Genomic DNA, 22,825 nt, shown 5'->3' with positions numbered 1-22,825 from the left:
TTCTCCATTGTTGATCTCTGAGTGTCAGGACATTCTGCCTTTGGTCCTGGATACTCTGCTGCCTGTTTGGTCTGGGACAATAGTTTGCCCTACACGGCTGGAGTCTCTGGGTTGAGACCTGAACTGCCTGTATCAGCGACTGTGCCTGTCTCATCTCCTGGCATATCTGATCTGACCCAGTCTGTGGGCCCACAGCCAGGGGCTGGCCTTTCTCTGTCTGCTTTATGCTGCTATCTGCCCAAGCCCTGCTAAATCTTTAGTTTCAAATATAGCTAAAAATGAAACCTCCAAAGTCACGTATAAAACATGAGATATTTATGCTCAAAGTAGGAAGAGCCAAGACAGTTCAGAGTAAGAAAGGCATAGTAAAAAGTCCTAGCAGTAAGTCCCCAAAGACTGTCTGGTAAGAATATTTGGAATAAATTTGTTTTGGGGGTGAATGAAATCTGAACACATTCTCCCCATTTAAAAAAAAAAATTATTATTATTATTTTTACATTCTAAAGTATTGTTGCAGAGCAGTTGGGGAGACGGGAAGGGGGTGGGGTAGGAGGAGGAGGAAAGGAGGGGCGTGGTTGAGGCCCATGGCACCCCCCTCATTCCGGCAGGGGAGACCAGGGGGTTTCTGAAGGGCTGAGCTGGGCTGGATGTGAACGTAAAAGGATGTGTGGCTGAGGATGTTGGGCTCCCGAGCTTGGGCACTTCTGGTGGCAGCTCAGTGGTTGTCACTGGGCTGGTTGTGGATGCTGAGGGCACGTGGCTGAGGCTGTCAGCCAAAATACATTGCACTTGTGCTAACTTAATCTCAAAAGACCAGACAAGTTTAGAAAGCAATTTTGCAAGTTCCTAAAATTGTGCTTTAGGAGTAATAATATAATTACATTTACAGAATTTTTGATATCCTCCTCCTTGATTATCTTTACAAAATTCCTCAGATGCCTGTAGTCAGATTCTACAGCAGAGCCTATGACCTATGCTTCTTTGTTTCAATAAAACAAAGCCAAGGATTCTGATACTCTGCTGGGCAGGCTAGGCTCTAAGGGAATATAGAAAGCCAGATTAGGCCCTTTCCTACCTTCCCAATATTTGTCCCTCTTTCTAAACTGTCAAGCTTCCTCCCAATTTAATAAGGACCCAGTCTTCTCTTGGCCTTCTCGTTACCTATTGTACCTTCACTATTAAGGTACCCAAATGAATAGGCTTTCCTGGACTTGCCTCATGCTCCAGAATGATTCTATCTTTTGCTTCTTTGATTCTACCCCAGACACCACCATCCCAAACCCATGAATAAAATTACCCATTTTTGTTTCATTTCCTTTCCTCAGAACCTTTAGATTTTGCTTGTGTCTGATAAAATATGAGATGGACCATGAAGATCATTTAAAATTTTTTCTTAGATAAAACTCACAGTTAAAATGTAAAATTGGATATTATGTTATCCAACAATGTTCCACATTGAAAATCTTTATTTTTTATAGGGTATGCAAACTGGGTAAAATATATAATAGCTCAAACATGATAGAGGTTTATTTCTTGCTCATGTAAAGTAGAAAGCAGGTATTTCTAATTGACAAGCACCGCTCAGTAGGGATTCAGGTCTGAAGGCTTCTTTCATCTTCCGCCTTCTTAGCTCGCCATGCGTCAAGCTGGTAGCAGGGGGAAGAGCATAGAGGACCACACGGGGAAGGTTTTTGTGGGCTAGGCTCACATCCCATTGGCTAGAACTCAGTCATATCACTATGCTTAACTGTAAGGGAAACTGGGAAGTACAGACAGGTGGGTGCCCTGAAAACAATCTCACCCATGATCCTCACAGGGTTTAGTGGTAGGAAAGCTTCTGTCTCTCCTAATCAACCAGCAGGCTTCCGTTTGTATTATAAGGAGAGCCATGTGTTTTGCCTTAGCTGCCAGGAAGTTCAAAGCTAAATTTAGTGTTCAATGGAATTCAAACAACTATTGTTAAATTTAAATTTTCTGGGACAATTGTCTGCTATTTTCATTATGTGACTCTTGTTCCTTTATCCTTGCTTTAATGGTTCTACTGCCTATGTCCATTCTGTTATAACTGAGCTAAAACTCTTTCTGGAAATCAGTGGAGATAAAAATGATGAATAAAAATTTAATACCTTTGAAGTGTGGTAAGATTTTATAAAGCACCTCCATAGGTATCATGTCATTTGATCCTCTCACCAGCCTGAAATGTAGGCAGGGCAGACATTTTTATTTCCCATTTACACATAAGGAGATAGAGGCCCCAAAATATTTAATTGAATTCCCCCATGGGGCAGAGCCAGCCCTCAGAGGTATATTGTCAACTTTGTAGCCGATTTTGTGGCGTGACTTTCACCAGCCACATCACAACCTTCCTTTGGGATGTTGTTCTAAGGAACAGGAACCCGATAGGATAAAGACTTCATTAACAAAATGAGCATGTTAAGTTATTAGCACACAGGTTCTGTGCCCTGCTAACCTGGAGGTAATCGTAATCAGAAAATAAACAACTTCAGGATAAAATCAATATAAAGAAAGGGTTGAAGAATAAAAAAGAAAAGCATGACCTGTTGCTTTTTTATTATTTTTTTCCTTTCTCAGTGCATTCAGCAGCCTCAGTCAATTCAGTAGCCTCAGTCAACAAAGGCAGCAGGTCAGAGCATTTCTCACCACATCTTCCTCAGTGAAATCAAAACACCTATTTTTGATGGCTGCAGAAATCAGTGAAGCTCTGCAGGTCTCCCTCCTCTACATTAAAGCCATAGCGTGGAGACAAATCCAATACTGCAGATGGCACAATTGGAAACGACAGAGGAAGTCTTTGGTGGTTTTGCCTGACTTGTTAGAATTCATGGGTGATGATAAGCAAACGGTGTCATCACTCAAACTCCAGGAAGTGGAGTTGTGTGTCAATACCAATAAAAAATTTGTCTTCCCCAATTCTGCTGCCTTTGTGTTGAACTTTGTGACAAGTTCTAACAGCCTCATGCCTTTTCCAATTTCTCTGTGTACTTTTGCTGGGTGCTTATAAAAATTAATCTGGATCAGAGGGGGTGGTGAAGAGTGCTTTTGTTGAACAAATGTTTTAATGTTGCTTTGGCCGGGATTGGAGCCGAGAAGGCAACCAAGAAGCAGCTTGTTATAAGGGAGGGAGAAAAAAAGCAGATCCTATTGCTATTCATTAGCAGAGCACCAACTTAGCCAGACCTGTAGACCAAGGGCACAGCTAATTTTCCAAATTTCCTGAAAATTAAATAAGAAAAATGAAGAAAATAGACAGTGAAAGAACTGTGATTTATACCATTTTGACTTCACATTTGTCATGTTTTACCAAGAATAGCATGCCACTGATGAAACAAGACACCACCAGCTCCATTTGCTAGAAATAGGAAGCCTCCAAATTGTCCCCTTGTAATTTCTGACCTTTTCCCAAGGCTCTGCCTCATGCTTTCTTAGGCACAAGTCCCTTGGACTCTTCTCAGCCCTCATCATGTCTCACCACCATTATAGGAATATGAGACTCATAAATTCCTGATTCTTTGGACACTGACATTCTCTGCTGAGGACTTCTAGGGACACTGTTTTCCTCTGCTCCTTCACCTTCCATTCTTTCCCTAATTAATTCTCTTAACACACCTGAGGCCAAATTGTCACACTAGTTTTGCTACAGACCTGCACTGTCCAATCTAATGGCCATGAGCAACATGTGACTATTTAAATTACACAAAATAAAAATTTAATAAAATTAAAAAATTTGGTTCCTCACAGATACCAGCCCTATTTCAAGTATTCAGTAGCCACAAGTGGCTAGTAGCCACCATATTGGGCTGAAAAATATATAGAACATTTTTATCATTGTAGAAAGTTCTATTGGACAATGCTGCTTCAGACCCTTCTCACGGTTTTCTGCTAATTTGCTCTGCTCCCTCACTCTGACCACATTTATGTGGTCGAGGGGCTGCTGTCAGCTACTTAGTCTTCCTGGAACCACACTGGACATTCATGCCTTGGGGTCTGGAGGCCAAACTGATACTTGGCCCCCAAGATAGTAGGAAATATTCTCCTTCACTTAGTTTAAGACCTATTTTTTTCCACATTTCTTTCCTGGGATTGTAAAGAATGGAAATATCTATTCTTTTCAGAGGAATCCTTCCCTCTCACTCCGTTTCCACGCCCCCCTTCCCCAAGTGGTGTTTAGTCTGAATTCATCGTTCTAATGGCCAGCCATGAAATTATCTGACACTGGAGCATTAACCAAAGTATTTAAGTCACAGTGATTTACTTGAACCAATTCCCCTTTTAGGGCCTACCAGATGCTGGTGCCTCAGTTCGGAATATGCCTCCCTCACCCCCCCACAATTCCCAGCTAACTCCTACTCACACTCCACGCTGAACCACCACTGCCTCAGGAACGTCTTCTCCCACCATCCAGGCTGGATCAGCTCCTCACCATAACCCTGACCTCTCGTTGCACGGCTTCTCATATGTTCCTTCTGTTGCTCTTATCACATGTGCTCTGATGAAAAACATTATTTACATTAAGAATTATTTGTTTAAAGCCAAGCAGAAGGGCCAAGCAGGTATGAGAGAGAAGTCAGTGTGGGAGGATCTCATGGGTGCAAATGAGATGAGATACCTGGGGGAGGGAGCCAGGTGTCTAAGATCAGACCTTAGGGAAATCTGTCAAGGGGGTGGAGAAACAACTGGAGTTGGTACTAATAAAAAAGCAGGGTTGTATCTACAAAAACACTATCTACAACCTAAGGAACCAACAAACACAGAAAACAAACAGTAAATCAGAAAGCAAGGAACAAAAGACACCTAAGACAACTAAACAACCAATAAAATGCTAGGAATAAATCAACACCTTTCAATAACAACTCTTAATGTAAAAGGCTTAAATTCCCCAATTAAAAGACACAGACTGGCTGACTGGATCAAAAAGCAGGACCCAACTATATGCTGCCTACAAGAGACCCACCTCACCCATAAAGATTCACACAGACTAAGAGTGAAAGGATGGAAAAAGATTTACCATGCAAACAGAAAAGAAAAACGAGCTGGAGTAGCTATTCTTATATCTGACAAAATAGACTTTAAACTAAAAACCATAAAAAGAGACAATGAGGGACACTACTTAATGATAAAAGGACTGATCCATCAAGAAGACATAACAATCATAAATATGTATGCACCCAATGTTGGAGCAGCCAGATTTATAAAACAAACTCTATTAGACCTAAAGAAGGAAATAGACACTAATACCATAATAGCAGGGGACCTGAACACCCCACTGTCAATATTAGACAGATCATCTAGGCAAAGAATCAGTAGAGAAACACAAGATCTAAACAAGACTCTAGACCAATTGGAATTGGCAGATATCTACAGAACATTCCACCCAACAACCTCAGAATATTCATTTTTCTCATCAGCACATGGATCATTCTCCAGGATAGATCATATATTAGGTCACAAATCAAGTCTCAATAAATTCAAAAAAATTGGAATTATCCCATGTATCTTCTCAGACCACAATGGATTAAAACTAGAAATTAATAACAAACGAAACTCTGGAAACTATACAAACACATGGAAATTAAACAGCATTCTACTTAATGACATATGGGTCCAAGAAGAAATCAAGCAGGAAATCAAAAAATTTATTGAAACTAATGAAAACAATGATACATCATACCAAAACCTGTGGGATACTGCAAAAGCAGTATTGAGGGGAAAATTTATTGCATTAAATGCTCACTTCAGAAGAATGGAAAGATGGCAAGTGAACAACCTAACACTTCACCTTAAAGAACTAGAAAAACAAGAACAATCCAAACCTAAAGTTAGCAGACGGAAAGAAATCATTAAGATCAGAGCAGAACTGAATGAAATTGAAAACCAAAAAACAATTCAAAAGATCAACGAATCAAAAAGTTGGTTTTTTGAAAAGATAAATAAAATTGACAAACCATTAGCATGGCTAACAAAAAAAAGAAGAGAGAAGACTCAAATAACAAAAATTAGAAATGAAAAAGGCGATATTAAAACTGATTCATCTGAAATACAAGGAATCATTCGAGACTACTATAAACAACTATACGCCAACAAATTTGAAAATCTGGAGGAAATGGATAAATTTCTGGACACACACAAGCTCCCAAAACTGAACCGTGAAGACGCAGAAAATTTGAACAGACCAATAACAATAAAGGAGATTGAAGCTGTTATCAGAAGGCTCCCAACAAAGAAAAGCCCAGGACCAGATGGATTCACAGCAGAATTTTACCAAACATTCAAACAGGAATTGACACCGATTCTTTCCAAACTATTCCAAAAGATTGAAACGGACGCAAATCTCCCAAACTCATTCTATGAAGCAAACATCATCCTGATACCAAAACCAGGTAAAGATATAACCAAAAAAGAAAACTACAGGCCAATATCCTTGATGAATATAGATGCAAAAATCCTCACTAAAATACTAGCAAACAGAATACAGCAACACATACGTAAAATTATTTATCACGATCAAGTGGGATTCATCCCAGGGATGCAAGGTTGGTTCAACATACGCAAATCAATAAATGTGATACACCATATTAATAAACTCAAACACAAGGACCATATGATCATATCTATAGATGCTGAAAAAGCATTTGATAAAGTTCAGCACTCATTCATGACAAAGACCCTCTATAAGTTAGGTATAGAGGGAAAATATCTCAACATAATTAAAGCCATATATGCCAAACCCACTGCCAATATCATCCTGAATGGGGAAAAGCTGAAAGCTTTTCCTTTAAGAACAGGAACTAGACAAGGATGCCCACTCTCACCACTCCTATTCAACATAGTGTTGGAAGTACTAGCCAGAGCAATCAGAGAAGAGAAGGAAATAAAGGGCATCCAGATTGGAAAAGATGAAGTCAAACTGTCCCTGTTTGCAGATGACATGATCCTATATATCGAACAGCCTAAAACCTCTACAAAAAAACTGTTGGAATTGGTAAATGATTTCAGCACAGTAGCAGGATACAAAATCAACACACAAAAATCAGTAGCATTTCTTTTCTCCAATAGTGAACATGCAGAAAGGGAAATCAAGAAAGCCTGCCCATTTACAATAGCCACCAAAAAAATAAAATACTTAGGAATTGAGTTAACCAAGGAGGTGAAAAATCTCTATAATGAGAACTACAAACCACTGCTGAGAGAAATTAGAGAGGATACAAGAAGATGGAAAGATATCCCATGCTCTTGGATTGGAAGAATCAACATAGTGAAAATGTCCATACTACCCAAAGTGATATACAAATTCAATGCAATCCCCATCAAAATTCCAAAGACATTTTTCTCAGAAATGGAAAAAACTATCCAGACATTTATATGGAACAATAAAAGACCACACATAGCCAAAGCAATGCTGAGCAAAATAAATAAAGCTGGAGGCATAACACTACCTGACTTTAAGCTATACTACAAAGCTATAATAACCAAAACAGTATGGTACTGGCATAAAAACAGACACACTGACCAATGGAATAGAATAGAGAATCCAGAAATCAACCCACACACTTACTGTCAGCTGATCTTTGACAAAGGTACCAAGCCTATTCACTGGCGAAGGGACTGCCTATTCAGCAAGTGGTGCTGGGATAACTGGATATCCATATGCAGGAGAATGAAACTAGATCCATACCTCTCGCCGTATACTAAAATCAACTCAAAATGGATTAAGGATTTAAATATACACCCTGAAACAATAAAACTTCTTAAAGAAAACATAGGAGAAACACTTCAGGAAATAAGACTGGGCACAGACTTCATGAATACGACCCCAAAAGCACAGGCAACCAAAGGAAAAATAAACAAATGGGATTATATCAAACTAAAAAGCTTCTGCACAGCAAAAGAAACAATTAAAAGAGTTAAAAGACAACCAACAGAGTGGGAGAAAATATTTGCAAAATATATATCTGACAAAGGATTAATATCCAGAATATATAAGGAACTCAAACAACTGTACAAGAAGAAAACAAGCAACCCAATTATAAAATGGGCAAAAGAGCTAAATAGGCATTTCTCTAAGGAAGATATCCAAATGGCCAACAGACATATGAAAAAATGCTCAACATCACTCAGCATCTGGGAAATGCAAATCAAAACCACATTGAGATACCATCTAACTCCAGTTAGGATGGCTAAAATCCAAAAGACTGTGAACGATAAATGCTAGCGAGGCTGCGGAGGAAAAGGAACTCTCATACATTGTTGGTGGGACTGCAAAATGGTGCAGCCTCTATGGAAAATGGTATGGAGTTTCCTCAAACAATTGCAGATAGATCTACCATACGACCCAGCTATCCCACTGCTGGGAATATACCCAGAGGAATGGAAATCATCAAGTCGAAGGTATACCTGTTCCCCAATGTTCATCGCAGCACTCTTTACAATGGCCAAGAGTTGGAACCAGCCCAAATGCCCAGCATCAGATGAGTGGATACGGAAAATGTGGTACATCTACACAATGGAATACTACTCAGCTATAAAAACGAATGAAATACTGCCATTTGCAACAACATGGATGGACCTTGAGAGAATTATATTAAGTGAAACAAGTCAGGCACAGAAAGAGAAATACCACATGTTCTCACTTATTGGTGGGAGCCAAAAATTAATATATAAATTCACACACACACACACACACACACACACAAAAACTGGGGGGGGGGGGAAGAAGATATAACAACCACAATTATTTGAAGTTGATACGACAAGCAAACAGAAAGGACATTGTTGGGGGGGAGGGGGGGAGGGAGAAGGGAGGGAGGTTTTGGTGATGGGGAGCAATAATCAGCCACAATGTATATCGACAAAATAAAATTAAAAAAAAAAAAATAAAATAAAATAAAAAAGCAGGGTTATTTCCTGGAACTAGAGGGAGGAGAAGCAGACAGAACAGAAGGGTGTACCCAGCCATATAAAGTTTTGTTTATTTTTATGATTCCTACTTAATAATCCCTTTATTATTAAAAAAATTTAGTAGTGCATTACTCTCATTGTAAAAAATCCAAGTTAAATATGAAATTGCCCTCTTCCCATTACCTGCCTTAGCCACTGCACTTCCTTGGATAACTTCTCTTAATGTTGTGTCTTTCCAGTGTATTTTTTAATGTATTTTATCCATATATGTACACATATATATATCACATTAGCTTTATTTTACATATAACATATTTACATGTACTAGTATATTTTATGCATTCAAAGAACAGTATCTGCTAATGATGTGAAGAAGTACTCAAACTCACTTGGAATTTGATGTGAAACGCTGATCAAGAAAGAAGTTGTCTTTTTTATTCATCAGACTGGCAGAAATTTAAAAGATCAATAATATTCATTGCTAGCAGAGAATCAGGGAAATGGGCACTCTTACTAATATTATAAATTGGCAAAGCTTTTATGGAAGGCATTTGCCAGTATATATCAAATATAAAATGTTAAATTCATCACATGTATATTTTTTGAAGCAGTAATTTCAATCCTTCAAGCTACCCTAAATGAATTCTGATATCTGCAGAAATAAATACATGCACAAAGGTATTCACTGTAGTATTGTCCATAAACTGGAATATTTGCAAAGTCCAAATTTTCATCAGTAGATGAACAGATAAATAAATTATGGTATACTTCTATAAGTCAACTATTAAAAAAATAAGGAAGACTTACATAAGAATGCCAAGGTTTACTATTTGGTGAATACAAGAAAATCATAAAACAGTGCATAATCATATTCTAAAATAAAAAAAAAGTGTGTATTTGTGTGTGTATAGAGACCTCAATTATGGAAAAATAGGACTGTGCTTATAGTTGGATGAGTTATACAAAATGGCTTTGTGGACACCTTATCTATACAATAATTCAATATAAAAATAAATGTTATTAAAATGTCAGTATACCTTAATAACTTAAAAACTCCATGATACTCTTTCTAGATGTATATCTAACAAGGCTGAATTTTTTAAACACTGCTAGATGTTTAAGCAGCACCTTTGATAGATATTTTGTCCTTTTACAAAGTACTGTTTCTCTATCAACCTCCCTCCATTGAGTTGTAGCATTAAGAGACAGACCAAAGAGAGCAATTTTTACTGCCTTCATTTCACAGGTGAGAAAACAAAAATCCAAAAGTAACATCTAGGCTGCTATCTGAGGGTAAGGCATCACTCAGACAGGTGAATGGAAGTTGGGAGAGTAGTTTTCTAGAAAAGAGAAACAAAGTGCAAAGTCTGGCTGGGAAAAAGCAGTATGGTGCAATCAGGCCTCCATTGCAGAGTCAGAGAACTCACCTGCAAAGGGAAAAAAGAATAAAAAATGAGGCTGGATCACCAAGCCAGAAAAAAATGAGGTTTATCATATCAGGAGAGGCTTAAGGAGCCAAGTTAAAAAGATACATCTATTTTGGGGGTAACATTGACATATTTTAATCATGAAAGTGACATGAAAAGATTGGTATTTTGGAAATGATCACTAAGGTTATAATTTTTGAGGAATGGTTTAAGGGTGGAAATGGGTGGTGGGACCAGGGAGAGAGGAGGCAGGGAGGGCCCTTAGAAGGCTGGCACAATGGTCTGCCTGGGCAGAAAACACTGAGAAATTGAAGGGATACTTAAGAGCTATAACACACAGAATGTGCTGACTGATTGGGTATGTTGTTAGGTAGTAATATATTGAATTAGGGAACACAGGAGGAGGAATTGGCATTTCCCCCAAACTTTTTATTTTGAAAAATGTCAAACCTACAGAAGAGTTGAAAGTGGAAAGATGAGTACAGTGAAGACTCATACCCTCCATCTAGATTCAAAAATTGTTAACATTTTGCTATACTTAATCTCTTTCGCACTCTCTCTCTGCACACACATACACACACACACACACACCCAGTTTTATCTCGGTCATTTAAAATAAGTATCAGGTATCATGATAATTTACCCCTAATTAGCTCAATCTTTATCTCCTAAGAATAAGGATGTTCTTCTAGATACCATAATACCATTATCACACTCAGGAAATTAACTTCATTACCTGTCCCAGTAACGGCTTTTATAGTTTTTTTGTTTTGTTTTGTTTTGTTTTGTTTGTTTGTTTTAAATCACAGATCAAATTCAGAATCACATACTTTAATTGACATGTCACTTTAGTTTCCTTTAATCTTGAGGAGTTCCTATACTTTTTCTGATCTTTCATGACATAGACATTTTTGAAGTTTATGCTAGTTGTTTAGAACATTCCCAAATCTGGATTTTCTTATTGATTCTTCACTGCTAGATTTAGGTTCAACATTTTTGGCAAGGGTACTGCATAAGAGATGCATCTCTTGCCTAGCATCTGGAATCACATTATGTCAATTCGTTCCATTTTTGGTAATGCTATAACTTGGATCCCTTGATTGGACTGGATCCGCTAGAGCTCTCTATTGTTAAGGTACATGTGGAGTGATACTTTGATAGTGTGTTATGAGTGTTCTTTAACAAACTTTCAGCCACTGATTTGAGCATCGACTGATGATCTTTGCTGGAAACAGTGACTACTTTGGTGGTAGGAAAATGGTGATTTTTAGATTCTTTTGATTCCTATACATTTTTAATATGGCATTGCTGTGTAAGAAAGAGTCGTATTTTTTCTCACCCTTTTCTCTTTCTCTCTCTGTATCTTGAGTGTTGCTACAGATTCATGGATTCATGTACACTATTCAGAGTGTTACTATCTGTTACCATCATTATTTTTTCTGATACTCAAATTTGAGAATATCAGAGTATGTGAGCTCCTTCAAGCCAGCTCCTGTGTCCCTTCAACATATTTCCATCAATCTTTTATCACTTCCTTGCTTTCTGGCATGGGTGATATTCCGGGCCCAGACCTGGAATCAAACATTTCTCCAGGGAAGCAGCTGCTCTCATTCTTTCTTGATCTGTGTCTTGCACATACCTCAGGTTTCATTTTCCAACTAAATGGGAATCTCAAGATGTTTTCTCAAAGATATTCTTGCACCAAACATTAACTTGATACATTTTTACCTTATCAGATAAGAGCTGTAAAGAACCCATTGAAAGGCTTAGCCACAAGTTTTTTACTCTTCTTGGTAAGAATAGCTTCAGTGGAGGGGAAAGGAAAGAATGTGGATTGCAATGGCTTGAGTAAGTTAGAGATGAGGAAACAGAGACAATGTGTAAACATGACTTCTTCACGTTGGTTTTTTGAAAGGAGAAGAAGGATGCAATGTAGCTAAAAGCAGATGGCAATGTCAAAGGAAGATTTTTTTAATGATTTGAGTGACTTGATCATGTTCAAATGCTGATAAAAAGAAGTCAATAGAAAACAAGAGGATGATAGAAAAGATTGAGAAGATGGGAGAAGGACATATCTAGAACACAGAAGTTCTGTTGTCACAGGAGAGAAGGAGATGACGACAGATACAAGTCATATGCAGTATGCAGAACATTGAGGAAGTTGCCATCTGATTGTTTTTCTCCTTCCCCCTCCTTTTTATTCTCTTTTTTCTGCTCCTTTATTCATGTGAATTAGAAGTCAAACTTCTCTGTTAGAAATGGACAGGAAAATGATGGAGTAGGAGTTTGAAGAAAGTGGAGAATAGGAGTAAGAATTCAGCAAAGAAAAATAGAAGGATTCCTAGTGATAGATGGACCTCTGAGTTGGAGATCATGTATTTTATTATAGTGGCACCATTCTGCCCATTTGGGTGATTTTTATCCATCAGTGTTAACAGTTGTGGGTATAGGTGTGCAGAAGATGCTTTTGCATGGCTGGTGTTTTGCTAAATACCTGGGATGAAAGGATGACAGGTCAAAGAAATGAAGATAGTGACCAGAGATGGCTTGCAGTGTTGTGTCTTTGGTTTAGGAAGAATGTAAAAACAGGAAAGAGCTGATAATTTTGTGAAAAGGTTTTCCTGAGAAACTGGATTAGAATATTTTTGACTTTTTAGTCATTTTATACTTACTTTATTGATTCAAAGTTTGAATATAAAAATTGAGTATATCCTTATAAAGCTTTAGGCTTCTAAGTAGGTAGCTTTTATCAAAACAGTACAAGGTCATTTGAATGTACACACTCCAACCTCATATTTTTCTAGTTTGTTGATGACTGCGTTATCCTAGGGAGAACCAGTTTTTGTTGAGTTCAATATATTTGTGGTGTGGTGAAAGTGGTTAGGAATTGGAAATCTTTGGTTCTAGGCTTGCTTCTGTCAATAGCGAATAACTATGTGACCTCAGAGAGGTCTTTTTAACTCTCTGGGCCTCAGAGAGTTAAACAGTTTCTTCCTTTCAAATGAAGGATTTGGTGTAAATTCTCTAAACTTCCTTCCAGCTCCAACATTTCATTAATTTGTGATCCCTGGATGCTTGAAATTCTTTGCCACAATCTTATGGTTTCCAACAAAGGGACAGCAACTGTTTTTAAAGTACACATGTATTCGGTTATAGTAAGATTTTGCTTAGGCAAAAACAGAAGATAGTAATAAATATCATCTTAGATCTATAGCAGAGAATTGAAGACTTCCATAGACTTAGAGAAAAATTTTTAAAAATTACATTTTTCAGGGGTTATGATCATCTTTATTTAAAAGACAAAGATTTGTTGATTTTTTTCCCCCTGCAGCTGCAATTTACTTCTAATTCAATAGCTAGATAAGAAATCGAACTGTTTAATTTTTGTTCTAAACCTTAAATTCAGTATAGGAATTTCCAGGTTTGTGTCTGTTAGTCACAAAACTTTAACTTCATTTAAATTGATGAGCTTTTGAAATATTAATATCACAGTGTAAACGAAAATTAAAACCAACTAAAATCCATTGAATCAGGAAAAAACAGCACTATGAACCTTGGCTAGCACATTAGTCTCTCCTGTTCTGTTGTTTAATCTCTCATGAATGTTCATTGGTATGTGAAAATTGCAAAGGATGATATAAACTCATACATCTGTTTTTAAATAACATGTCTAATCTTCTGCTCCAGAAGATGTTCACAGGGTTTGACAGCAAACCCTAATGAATATTCATAACCAATACACTTGGTGAGTCAGGGAAATTGAGGCAAGTACCACAGAATGAAGTATGAGAAAGCAGCATGTTAGTTTTAAATTTAATTATAGAGGTGGGGAAAGGATGCATTTTGATAGTGTTTACTTGTTCAGCTGTCACGGAACATTACCCTAAAACCAGGCCAAATATTTGACAAATGAAACATTAATTTTGGTAAAGTGGTTGGTAAAACTAGCAGGTTCTGGAGAAAAAACCCAAGATTCTGAGATCCTATCATAAAGTATTTTTTCATGTAGAGAAAAAGAAGCATTGCAGAATTTCAATAATTTGAAGTAAAAGCAAAAATACTTACAAAATAAGGGAAAGTTTCTGGTCCATATAAGATTTCTGTTATGGAATGTGTCAGCATGCTTGAAAGCTCCTGTAATGGTTAGTTTTAAATGTCAACTTGACTAGATTAAGGAATACCTAGAAACCTGGTAAAGCATTTTGGGGGTGTGTGTCTATGAAGGTGTTTCCAGAAGAGATTAGCATGTAAGCCTGAAGGGACTAGGTGGGAAAGATTTCAATATAGATGGGCACCATCCAATCCACTGGGGACCCAGAGAGAACAAAAGCAGAGAAAAAGACAAATCTCTCACTCTGTCCTCTGGAGATGGGATACACTCTTCTCTCCTGTCTGTGAACATCCAAATTTGAAACTCTTCAAGCTTTGAGTTCTGGGACACACCAGCAGCACCCTCAGCTCTCAGGACTTTGGCCTTGGACTGAGAATAACAGCATTGGCTTCTCTGGTTCTGAGGCTTCCAGGCTTGGATTGAGTCACATTACTGGCATGCAGTTTGCAGACAGCCTATGGTGGGACTTCTCAGCCTTCACAATTGTGTGAGACAATTCCCCTAATAAATCCCCTCTCATGTATTTATATACACATGCTATTGGTTTTGTCTCTCTGGAGAACCTTGACTGATACAGCTACATTTAGTTTAAAAAAAGGAAAAATAGTGGTTAGTGTGATGCTTGTGCCCTTATTACTTTTGGTGACTTAGAACTATATGTCATTCATATGACCAGCACACCCAGGTTCTCCAATGAAGTGTAAATATATAAAGAGCATTGACCTTGTCCATCTTGCTTAAAGTTAGTGCTGAATACTTAGAATAATGTTTGGCAGGGCACAGGCACTTGATAAATATTTGTTAAATGAATGAATGAATAAACTTACCCCAAGCTGCCTTGCATAGTGTATACTCATATGTTTGTTAATGAGTAGATCAGTGGGTGGATGGATGGAAATATTTTTTTCAAGTGGCTTGCAACTCATCATTTGCCATTTATTTTCAGGATCTGAAAGCAAATATTCACCAATGGATGGACATGCTAACCCACTACCAGGCTGTAGCAGAGGAGAAAATACCCAGATTTCTGACCAACTAGGGCTGTGCTCACCCCATAGTTTTAAATTTTAAACTGGGACTTATATTCTTGTCTTGGGCAAGCCCTTATTTACAAAGTAGGAGAAAAGAAGAAAGTTTTTCTTTATTCATTTCATTATTGCTATAGGAGAGAGATAGGAAAAAATATATATAAACAACATTTCTAAAACTTGGCAGATTTTGAAAAACAAGTTGAACGTCTATTTTGGGAAGGTGTTGCTCTGTTTTTTGTTTTTTTTGCCAGAAAGCATGTAAATATTTAGGCTTACTAGAATTATTTTTTAGCAATCAATTGATGAGCCTTAAGAAGAGTAATACCCAGCGTGGCGAGGGTCTTGGGTATCGGCAACCTCATACTCTGCTGATGGAAATGTAAATTTATTCAACCATTTTGAGGAAAATTTGGCCAGATATATCAAAAACTTAAAAATGTGCAAATTCTTTGACTTCTAGGAAATTTCCTTCAGGAATTAACTGGACGACTGAGCAAAAATGTGTGTGTGGAGATATTTATTGCAGGGTTATTTGTATAAAACAAGAAAACATTGAGAGTAGTTGAAATTTTTAATAATGGGATTATAAATGTATGTCTTCTCCGTTGAATATTGTGCAGCCATTAAAAATGATGACAAAGGTCAGTAGATAATGTAAGATGCATAGTTTCATGCTGTGATGTAAATGGAAAAACTGATGTAGAAAGATAAGAATACCATGACACCATTTGGTAAATATTACACAGTCGTTTCTATGTTTGTTTAGAAAAAAATCTGAAAGTCTGGTGAATTATGGAGGATTTTAACTTTTAGCTTATCTGTATTTTCTATAACAAACATGGGTTATTTTTTGCAAAAAATAGTTTTTAAAATGTGTTGGTACATTCACATATTGCCAATTCAAAGCACATGATATCATCTTAATGACAAAAAGGCTGTCAAGTTTCTTACAAAGGATGTATTTTTACAGTTTTGCATTTAAGATTAGAGCTCAGTTTTCATATAAGTTACAGTGAAATCCAAATCTTACAAATCTCAGAGGCTGAAGGGAATTTTAGAGAGTTCATGCTTTTTCTAAAAAGACAGGCAGCTCACTAGATATGACTGGAGCTGCAGAAAATGCTTTCTAGGCAGAAGGGAATGATTTTTATAATATTCTTTGAAAGAGACTTAGTAAGACAGGAAGATTTTCTAAAGGTCTAAAGCTATGCCTAGTGAGATAATCAATCAGACCTTCTGAGTATATTAGCTTTTTCAGTTCTTGCAAAAACAATTGGAGACAATAAACTGGTTATTTTCTTACTCAATAGTTAAACAGTCATAGCAAAATAAACTTACAAATGTTATCTCAGGAAAAGCTGAGTGAGAATATGTTTTCTAATGGCTCATATACTTTCCACCTTTATTAGAAGAGGGGTTCTAAGAGAGGCAGAAGTATTAATTTTTTTTTACCTTAAAAAGACCAAACAGAGAATATTGATTAGTAGGAGTGAAAGGATATATCTTTAAAAACACTATTACTATTAGGTAGTTTTTATTTGAAAGGCTTACATTTGAATTGGAACAAATCGTCTATTGGGAAGAAGATTTTATTAAAGCCATAGTAATTAAACTTTCAATAGAAGGGAATGAGAATTTATTTTATGCTGTATGTTTTATAATGAAATCAAAATTTCTAAATTCCTAATATTTTCCTCTCTTTACTAAGTATATGCTTGTGAATTTAGCTTGATGTGGATGTGTATTCAACAACAATAACTAATGTCTGAATGGAGTCACTCAATGTAAAGATGGCCTTTTATACGGATTATCTTATTGGAGCCTCATACAAACCCTGACTGGCCTAAGGTCACACAAATATTATGTGGTAAATTCAGGCATAAGACTCACATGGTAACAAAATTAGTACTAATGTAAATATATGTATATGTATGCATGTGTGTGTATATGCATGCATGTGTATATGTGTGGTGGCTCAAAGATAAATTATTCTGCCACTCAGTTCTGAACCTAATACCAACTGAGAGTTTGTAGCAACTCAATCACGGTATGTACAGGTTCATTTTTAGATTGAAGGGTTATCTTAGCTTCCTTTCTGAGGAGTTAACCTTCTGCCAAGAAGTTCAGGATGGGCTCACCTAAAATCACAGAGCAGCACTACACAGGGATCAGGATAAGGCAGGAGCTAGGATTACTCACATTGACGAAATGTCCATCTTGTGTATGTAAAATAGTCATGGTTTCTGGGAACAGGTAAACTTTACTTTCACAAGACTCTCTTAGGACAATTTTCTATTTATGCCTCTGATGAAGAGAGGCTGAAACAGTGTGTGTAGTCATTTCATTTTAAGCTCAAAACTAGCATCTGATACTATAATGGTAATGGTCATAGAAGCAGAGGGCCTCAGCTAATTCTGTTAATAGTATCCTACACATATTTTGACCCCCTGAGGATCTCTTAGGACCTCCTGATTAGCAACTAGACACCCCAATAGAGAAGATTGATTTACTAAAATTAGCAATTATGTGCACCTGAAAGCTTTTTTTCTTTCTCTCTCACACACACACTCTCACATGAATTTAGTTAAATTCTCAGAGAACAGTCATTGTTGACATGATGACTCAATTTATAGTCCTCTATTCTTTAAACCCTTTAGAAGGGAATTAACATTTATTGGGTATAAATGTTCTGTACATATTAAATTTTCCCATGTGCTACACATACATTAAATTATCAATTAGTCCTGATGACAGCTCTAAGAGTAAGTGGTTATTATCCCTATTTAGAGGTACAATAACTGAGGCTGAGGCTTAAAGCTTCGCCTACACTGCTACACAGTCTCCCCACCACAGTGTGTGATATGTATAACATGATGGAATGAATGAGTGAATTCTAGTCCCAGAGGGCAAGTGGGAACCACTGAAAGAGCAAGAATTAATTGTGTGGTAAAAGTTAATGCATTTGTGCTTTTAAGCTCCAATAAAACTTCAAATAGTTTAATTGTATATTTAATTAATTTATTCAAGCTGACATATAATAGAATTAATGAACATAAACCACATATTCATTGAGGCATAATGCTTTTTGAAATAAGTTAGAATTTTTTAGTAAAGGAAAACTCCTAAATTTTAACCAAAAGCATGGCAATAACAGTTTTATTTTCAAACTTAAAACAAAAGAAGTTAATGGGTGAACAATCAGTAACAGAACTGTCAGAGATATCATAAAATTGCACTTTTCGGTGGGTCAAATTTCATGAACTGGGAATATTCCTCATCTCTTCTCCCAATGGATCTTGACATTATCAGTGTGCAAAAAACTGTGTAAGTTGATTGTTTATGTTACTTTGGGGAAGAAAATTTATTTACATTCTATTTGCAATTCCACATTCTTGAATGTAAAAAAGAAATTGTTTCAGTATTTGTCTGAGTGGTTTCTTGCTCCTAGAAATAAAAATGAATTACTAGTTCAGAAGAAGAAAATACACTAAGACTCTAAAATGTTTTATTAATGAGATGGTAAGATATATAGAAGAGGTTGAGGGATGTCATCGTGAAATAGTTTAAAATAAAAGATCAACATTGACTTAGTTTGCAGAAACAGTTTGCAGTTTTGGCCCAGAAGGAGTGTTTCCAGGACCAGATTTCTTTTTCTACACTTAAAATCTGGGTCACTAAAAAATGTCCATCTATCTAAACTTTTTAGACTAAAAATAATTTAACAGAGATAAGATTGATGGACTTATAACTGGTTCGAAGGGCTCAATACCAATTATTCCTCAGAAAGTTAAGTTAGTTCATTAAAAGCCTAGACTAACTTCTATTAAACACCTGATTACTGAGTTCTTATGTATATGATATCTCAGTTAATCTTTGTAACAATTTTCTTGTGATTGATACTGTTATACCCACTCTACAGATGGAGAAATTAAGGCTCAGCAGTGAAATAGCTTGCCAGTAGTTCTGACAACTGCTGGTGGAACCCACATTTGTTTGACCTGCTCTACAGTCTGCTGCCACCAGTGCTGACTGTCAATTCCGACTCTGACTCTGACAAAGTAGGAAAAGTTGATTCTCTCATCATAAATCTCACTGAACTAAACAGCAATATACTTACTCATATGAGGGGTCTTGAAAAAGTTCCTGGAAAGATTCATATTATCTTTTAACTCTATTTTTCCACAAACTTTTTGAAGTACCCTTGTGTTTGAAATACAGTCAGTCTTCAATATTTGTGGATTGTGTATTTGTAAATTTGCCTACTTCCTAAAAATTATTTGTAAATTCCCCAAATCTATACTCATAGCAGTTTTATGGTCCTTTGCAGACCTGTGCACAGTAGTGAAAAATTTTGTCTCCCAATGTGCACATTCCAAGCTGAAGTCTAGCAAGGCAACATACTCTGCCTTCTCGTTCCAGCTCTCACACTGTAAAAAAGTGTCCTTTTTGCTATTTAGTGCCACACTTTCCACACTTTTGTGATTTTTGTTGGTGATTCTGCTTTTAAAAATGGTCCCTGAGTGTGGTGGTGAACTGCTCCCTCATGTTGCCAAGCACTAGAAAGCTGGGATGTGCTTCACTGAGAAAATATGCTCTAGCTTCTTTTAGGCATGAGTTATAAGGTGATGAGTTGGCCATAACTTCAGCTGTGATAAGTTAATAATATATGTATTCAATCAGTTGTCTTTCAACAGAATACACATAAAGAAAAACTATGCATGGTTCAGTTGATGAAAATATTGGGACCAGAGGTTTGTTGAAACCAAACCTTGTGTTTCTACTAGGAGAAATGGTTCAGTATCCACTAATTTAGTGTTCACAGAGACTTTATAGCACATAACTACCATGGATGGCAAGAATCAACTGCATGTGGCTTCACTGTTCTTTGTTAATGGTGCATTTAGAAAAGTGGACTTCATGCCCTTGGATTAAAGTTTCACTATGAAGTAATTTTACTGGCTGTGCTAAACCCTGTTCAGGGATTCATCCATTTTCTTCTATAAACCACTGTTTTAGTTTCCTATTGCTGCCATAGCAAGTTAAAGTTACCACAAACTTAGTGGCTTAAAACATAAACATTCATTGATTTACACTTGTGGAGGACAGAAGTCCCAAATGTGTTTTATAGGGCTTTGGATTGCCCTCTTTCTGGAGGCTCTAGGGGACAATACTCCCCTGTTTTTCCAGCTTCCAGAGGCCACCTGCATTCCTTGGCTCATAGCCCACATCACTCTGACATCTGCTGCTGTTGTCACATCTCCTCTGCCTCTCCTGTCTCCATCTTCCAGTTATAAGGACATTTGTGATTGAGGATGTCAGCTTCTAGCCTGTCAGTTATTTGCTCCTGAGCCCAAATTTACTTCAGTATTATTATAAAGTAAAGGACATTTTTCTTTGTATCTTGGAAGAATTGCTGAATAAATCCCCTGTGGGGGGGTAGCACAATGCTCTTGTGCCTACGATGCTTTCACTGTTGTCTTATTTTTCATTCATGTTTCTAGTCCCCAGAGCCAAGAAAAACCATTTGTATGTCCAGAGAAGAGTTCATGCAGAGGATGACAGAGATTGTTAGTTGGGGCACAAAGGAAGAATATGGGGAGCTCTTTGACAAAGCAGATGTGGCCCAAGACGGCTTCATTAATTGGGACAAGCTGACTTCATTTCTACTGTTAGCACTTTATGAGAAAGATGAACGAGTGAAGGCAACTGTGTTTCCCCCGTGGAAAGACCTCGAACTCCTCCCAGTAAAACACAAGTACGCCATTCAAACAGTGATTTTTGTAAAAAGTTCAAGTCATTATCTGACTATCAGTAAAGAAGGTTTATTAGGAATCTGGGGAGAGAATCTGAAGCTTCAAGAGGCAATTCCCATCACTTCAGATGCCACCAAGCTCAAACACCTGTGGGTGACAAGTCTGGTTTCTCTGGAAAATGTAAACAAGGTACAAATCTTTATAAATAAATATCCTGCTTTATAAATAAAGGGGAAAATGATGGCACAGGGCTCCTGATCAATATAAAGTATAACACTAGCAGTGACAGAGAGCTGCATTAGTCTTTTGGTGCCTCTCGTCTGACCTGGAGGGAATAAAAGTAGAGCCAAGAGAGCTACTCAATTTCCCAAGATGTTCTCTTGCATGTTTTAAAATGACACTGCCAATAATGACTCAGATTCTTGGCTCTGTCCCAAATGTGGCTATGCTGCATTATTAGCTGATAAGACCTTTACTCCTCTATGGTTTACAGCAGGATCATGGATCTATATGCTGAGCTGAGAGGCTATTACAGTGCATGGCAGAGCTCAATGCAATTAAGGGGAACTGCTTATCTGATTTTGACTAGCACTAGTTAGCTTCTTAATTCTGATAGATAGGGCCCACTCAGTCCAACTGTCTTCATATAACTATACCTATGAGCAAGATACTGTAGGAAAAACACTTTGTGGGGAAAGGTCGCAGCTTAAAGAATCTATATTCTTAATATTTTGTATTAAGCCAATGGTAAATTTTACTATGAAAAATTTCAAACTCACACACTTTAGTATTAGGACCCTGATGTACCCAGTATCCATCCTTAATCATTTTCTATTCACAGCCATTCTTGTTTCATTCATACCTCTGCCTTGTTAAGATCCAAAACATGAAAACATCAAATTACTTCATCTGAAAATATTTCAGTATTTCTAAAAGATATCTCTTTTTTTTAGCATAACCAAAACACCACTGTCATAGTTAATAGCAATAATTCCTTAATGTCATTAAATATTCAGTAGCATGCATATTCCTCTGATTGTCTTAGAATTTTTTAAAATATATTTTTTGTATTTTATTTGTATTTTTCTTAAAGTGTACATTGTTTTAACATCAACAACCACAAAAATCCCCTGCTCGCTCTCTCCTCAGTTCCTAAATTTGCTCCTTAAAGGCATCCAATTTCAGCACTTTAACTTGTTCTTTACATTATTAATTTCCATTTTCTACATGCTTATATTGCAATTAAAAAATGTTTAATGGTATGCATTGTCTATATTGACTTCTGGTGCACCTCTGGTTGATTGACACGTGTTACTGATTCTTGATGGAGCTTACCCAGAGTGAGATATTACAGAATCAGAATCCAGGAAAGAATATTTAACTTTCAGGTTACTTTAGTAGACCTTAGGACTTACTTATTTATTTGTTTATGTTAAGAATGGATTAAATATTTATTATTTATTTTAATTTTTAACTTAAAAAAATTTATTATTATTATTATTATTATTATTATTATTATTATTATTATTATTACATTTAAGTTGTTGCAGAGCAGTTCGGGAGGATGGAGAGAGGGGAAGAGGGAGG

The 22,825-nt window shown here is 36.8% G+C and overlaps 1 protein-coding gene across 1 annotated transcript in view; it reads left to right on the top strand.

Annotated features, from left to right (window-relative positions):
• The window catches only part of WDR49 (WD repeat domain 49), a 123,175-nt gene that overhangs the window by 3,393 nt on the left and 96,957 nt on the right, over positions 1-22,825 (top strand). Inside the window, 1 exon segment of the mRNA XM_063103562.1 lies at positions 20,987-21,427. Within this exon segment, the coding sequence (XP_062959632.1) occupies positions 20,987-21,427 (441 nt within the window).

The sequence above is a fragment of the Cynocephalus volans genome, chromosome 1 (assembly GCF_027409185.1).
Source record: "Cynocephalus volans isolate mCynVol1 chromosome 1, mCynVol1.pri, whole genome shotgun sequence".
NCBI lineage: Eukaryota > Metazoa > Chordata > Mammalia > Dermoptera > Cynocephalidae > Cynocephalus > Cynocephalus volans.
This window is presented reverse-complemented; position numbering and strand designations above follow the sequence as displayed.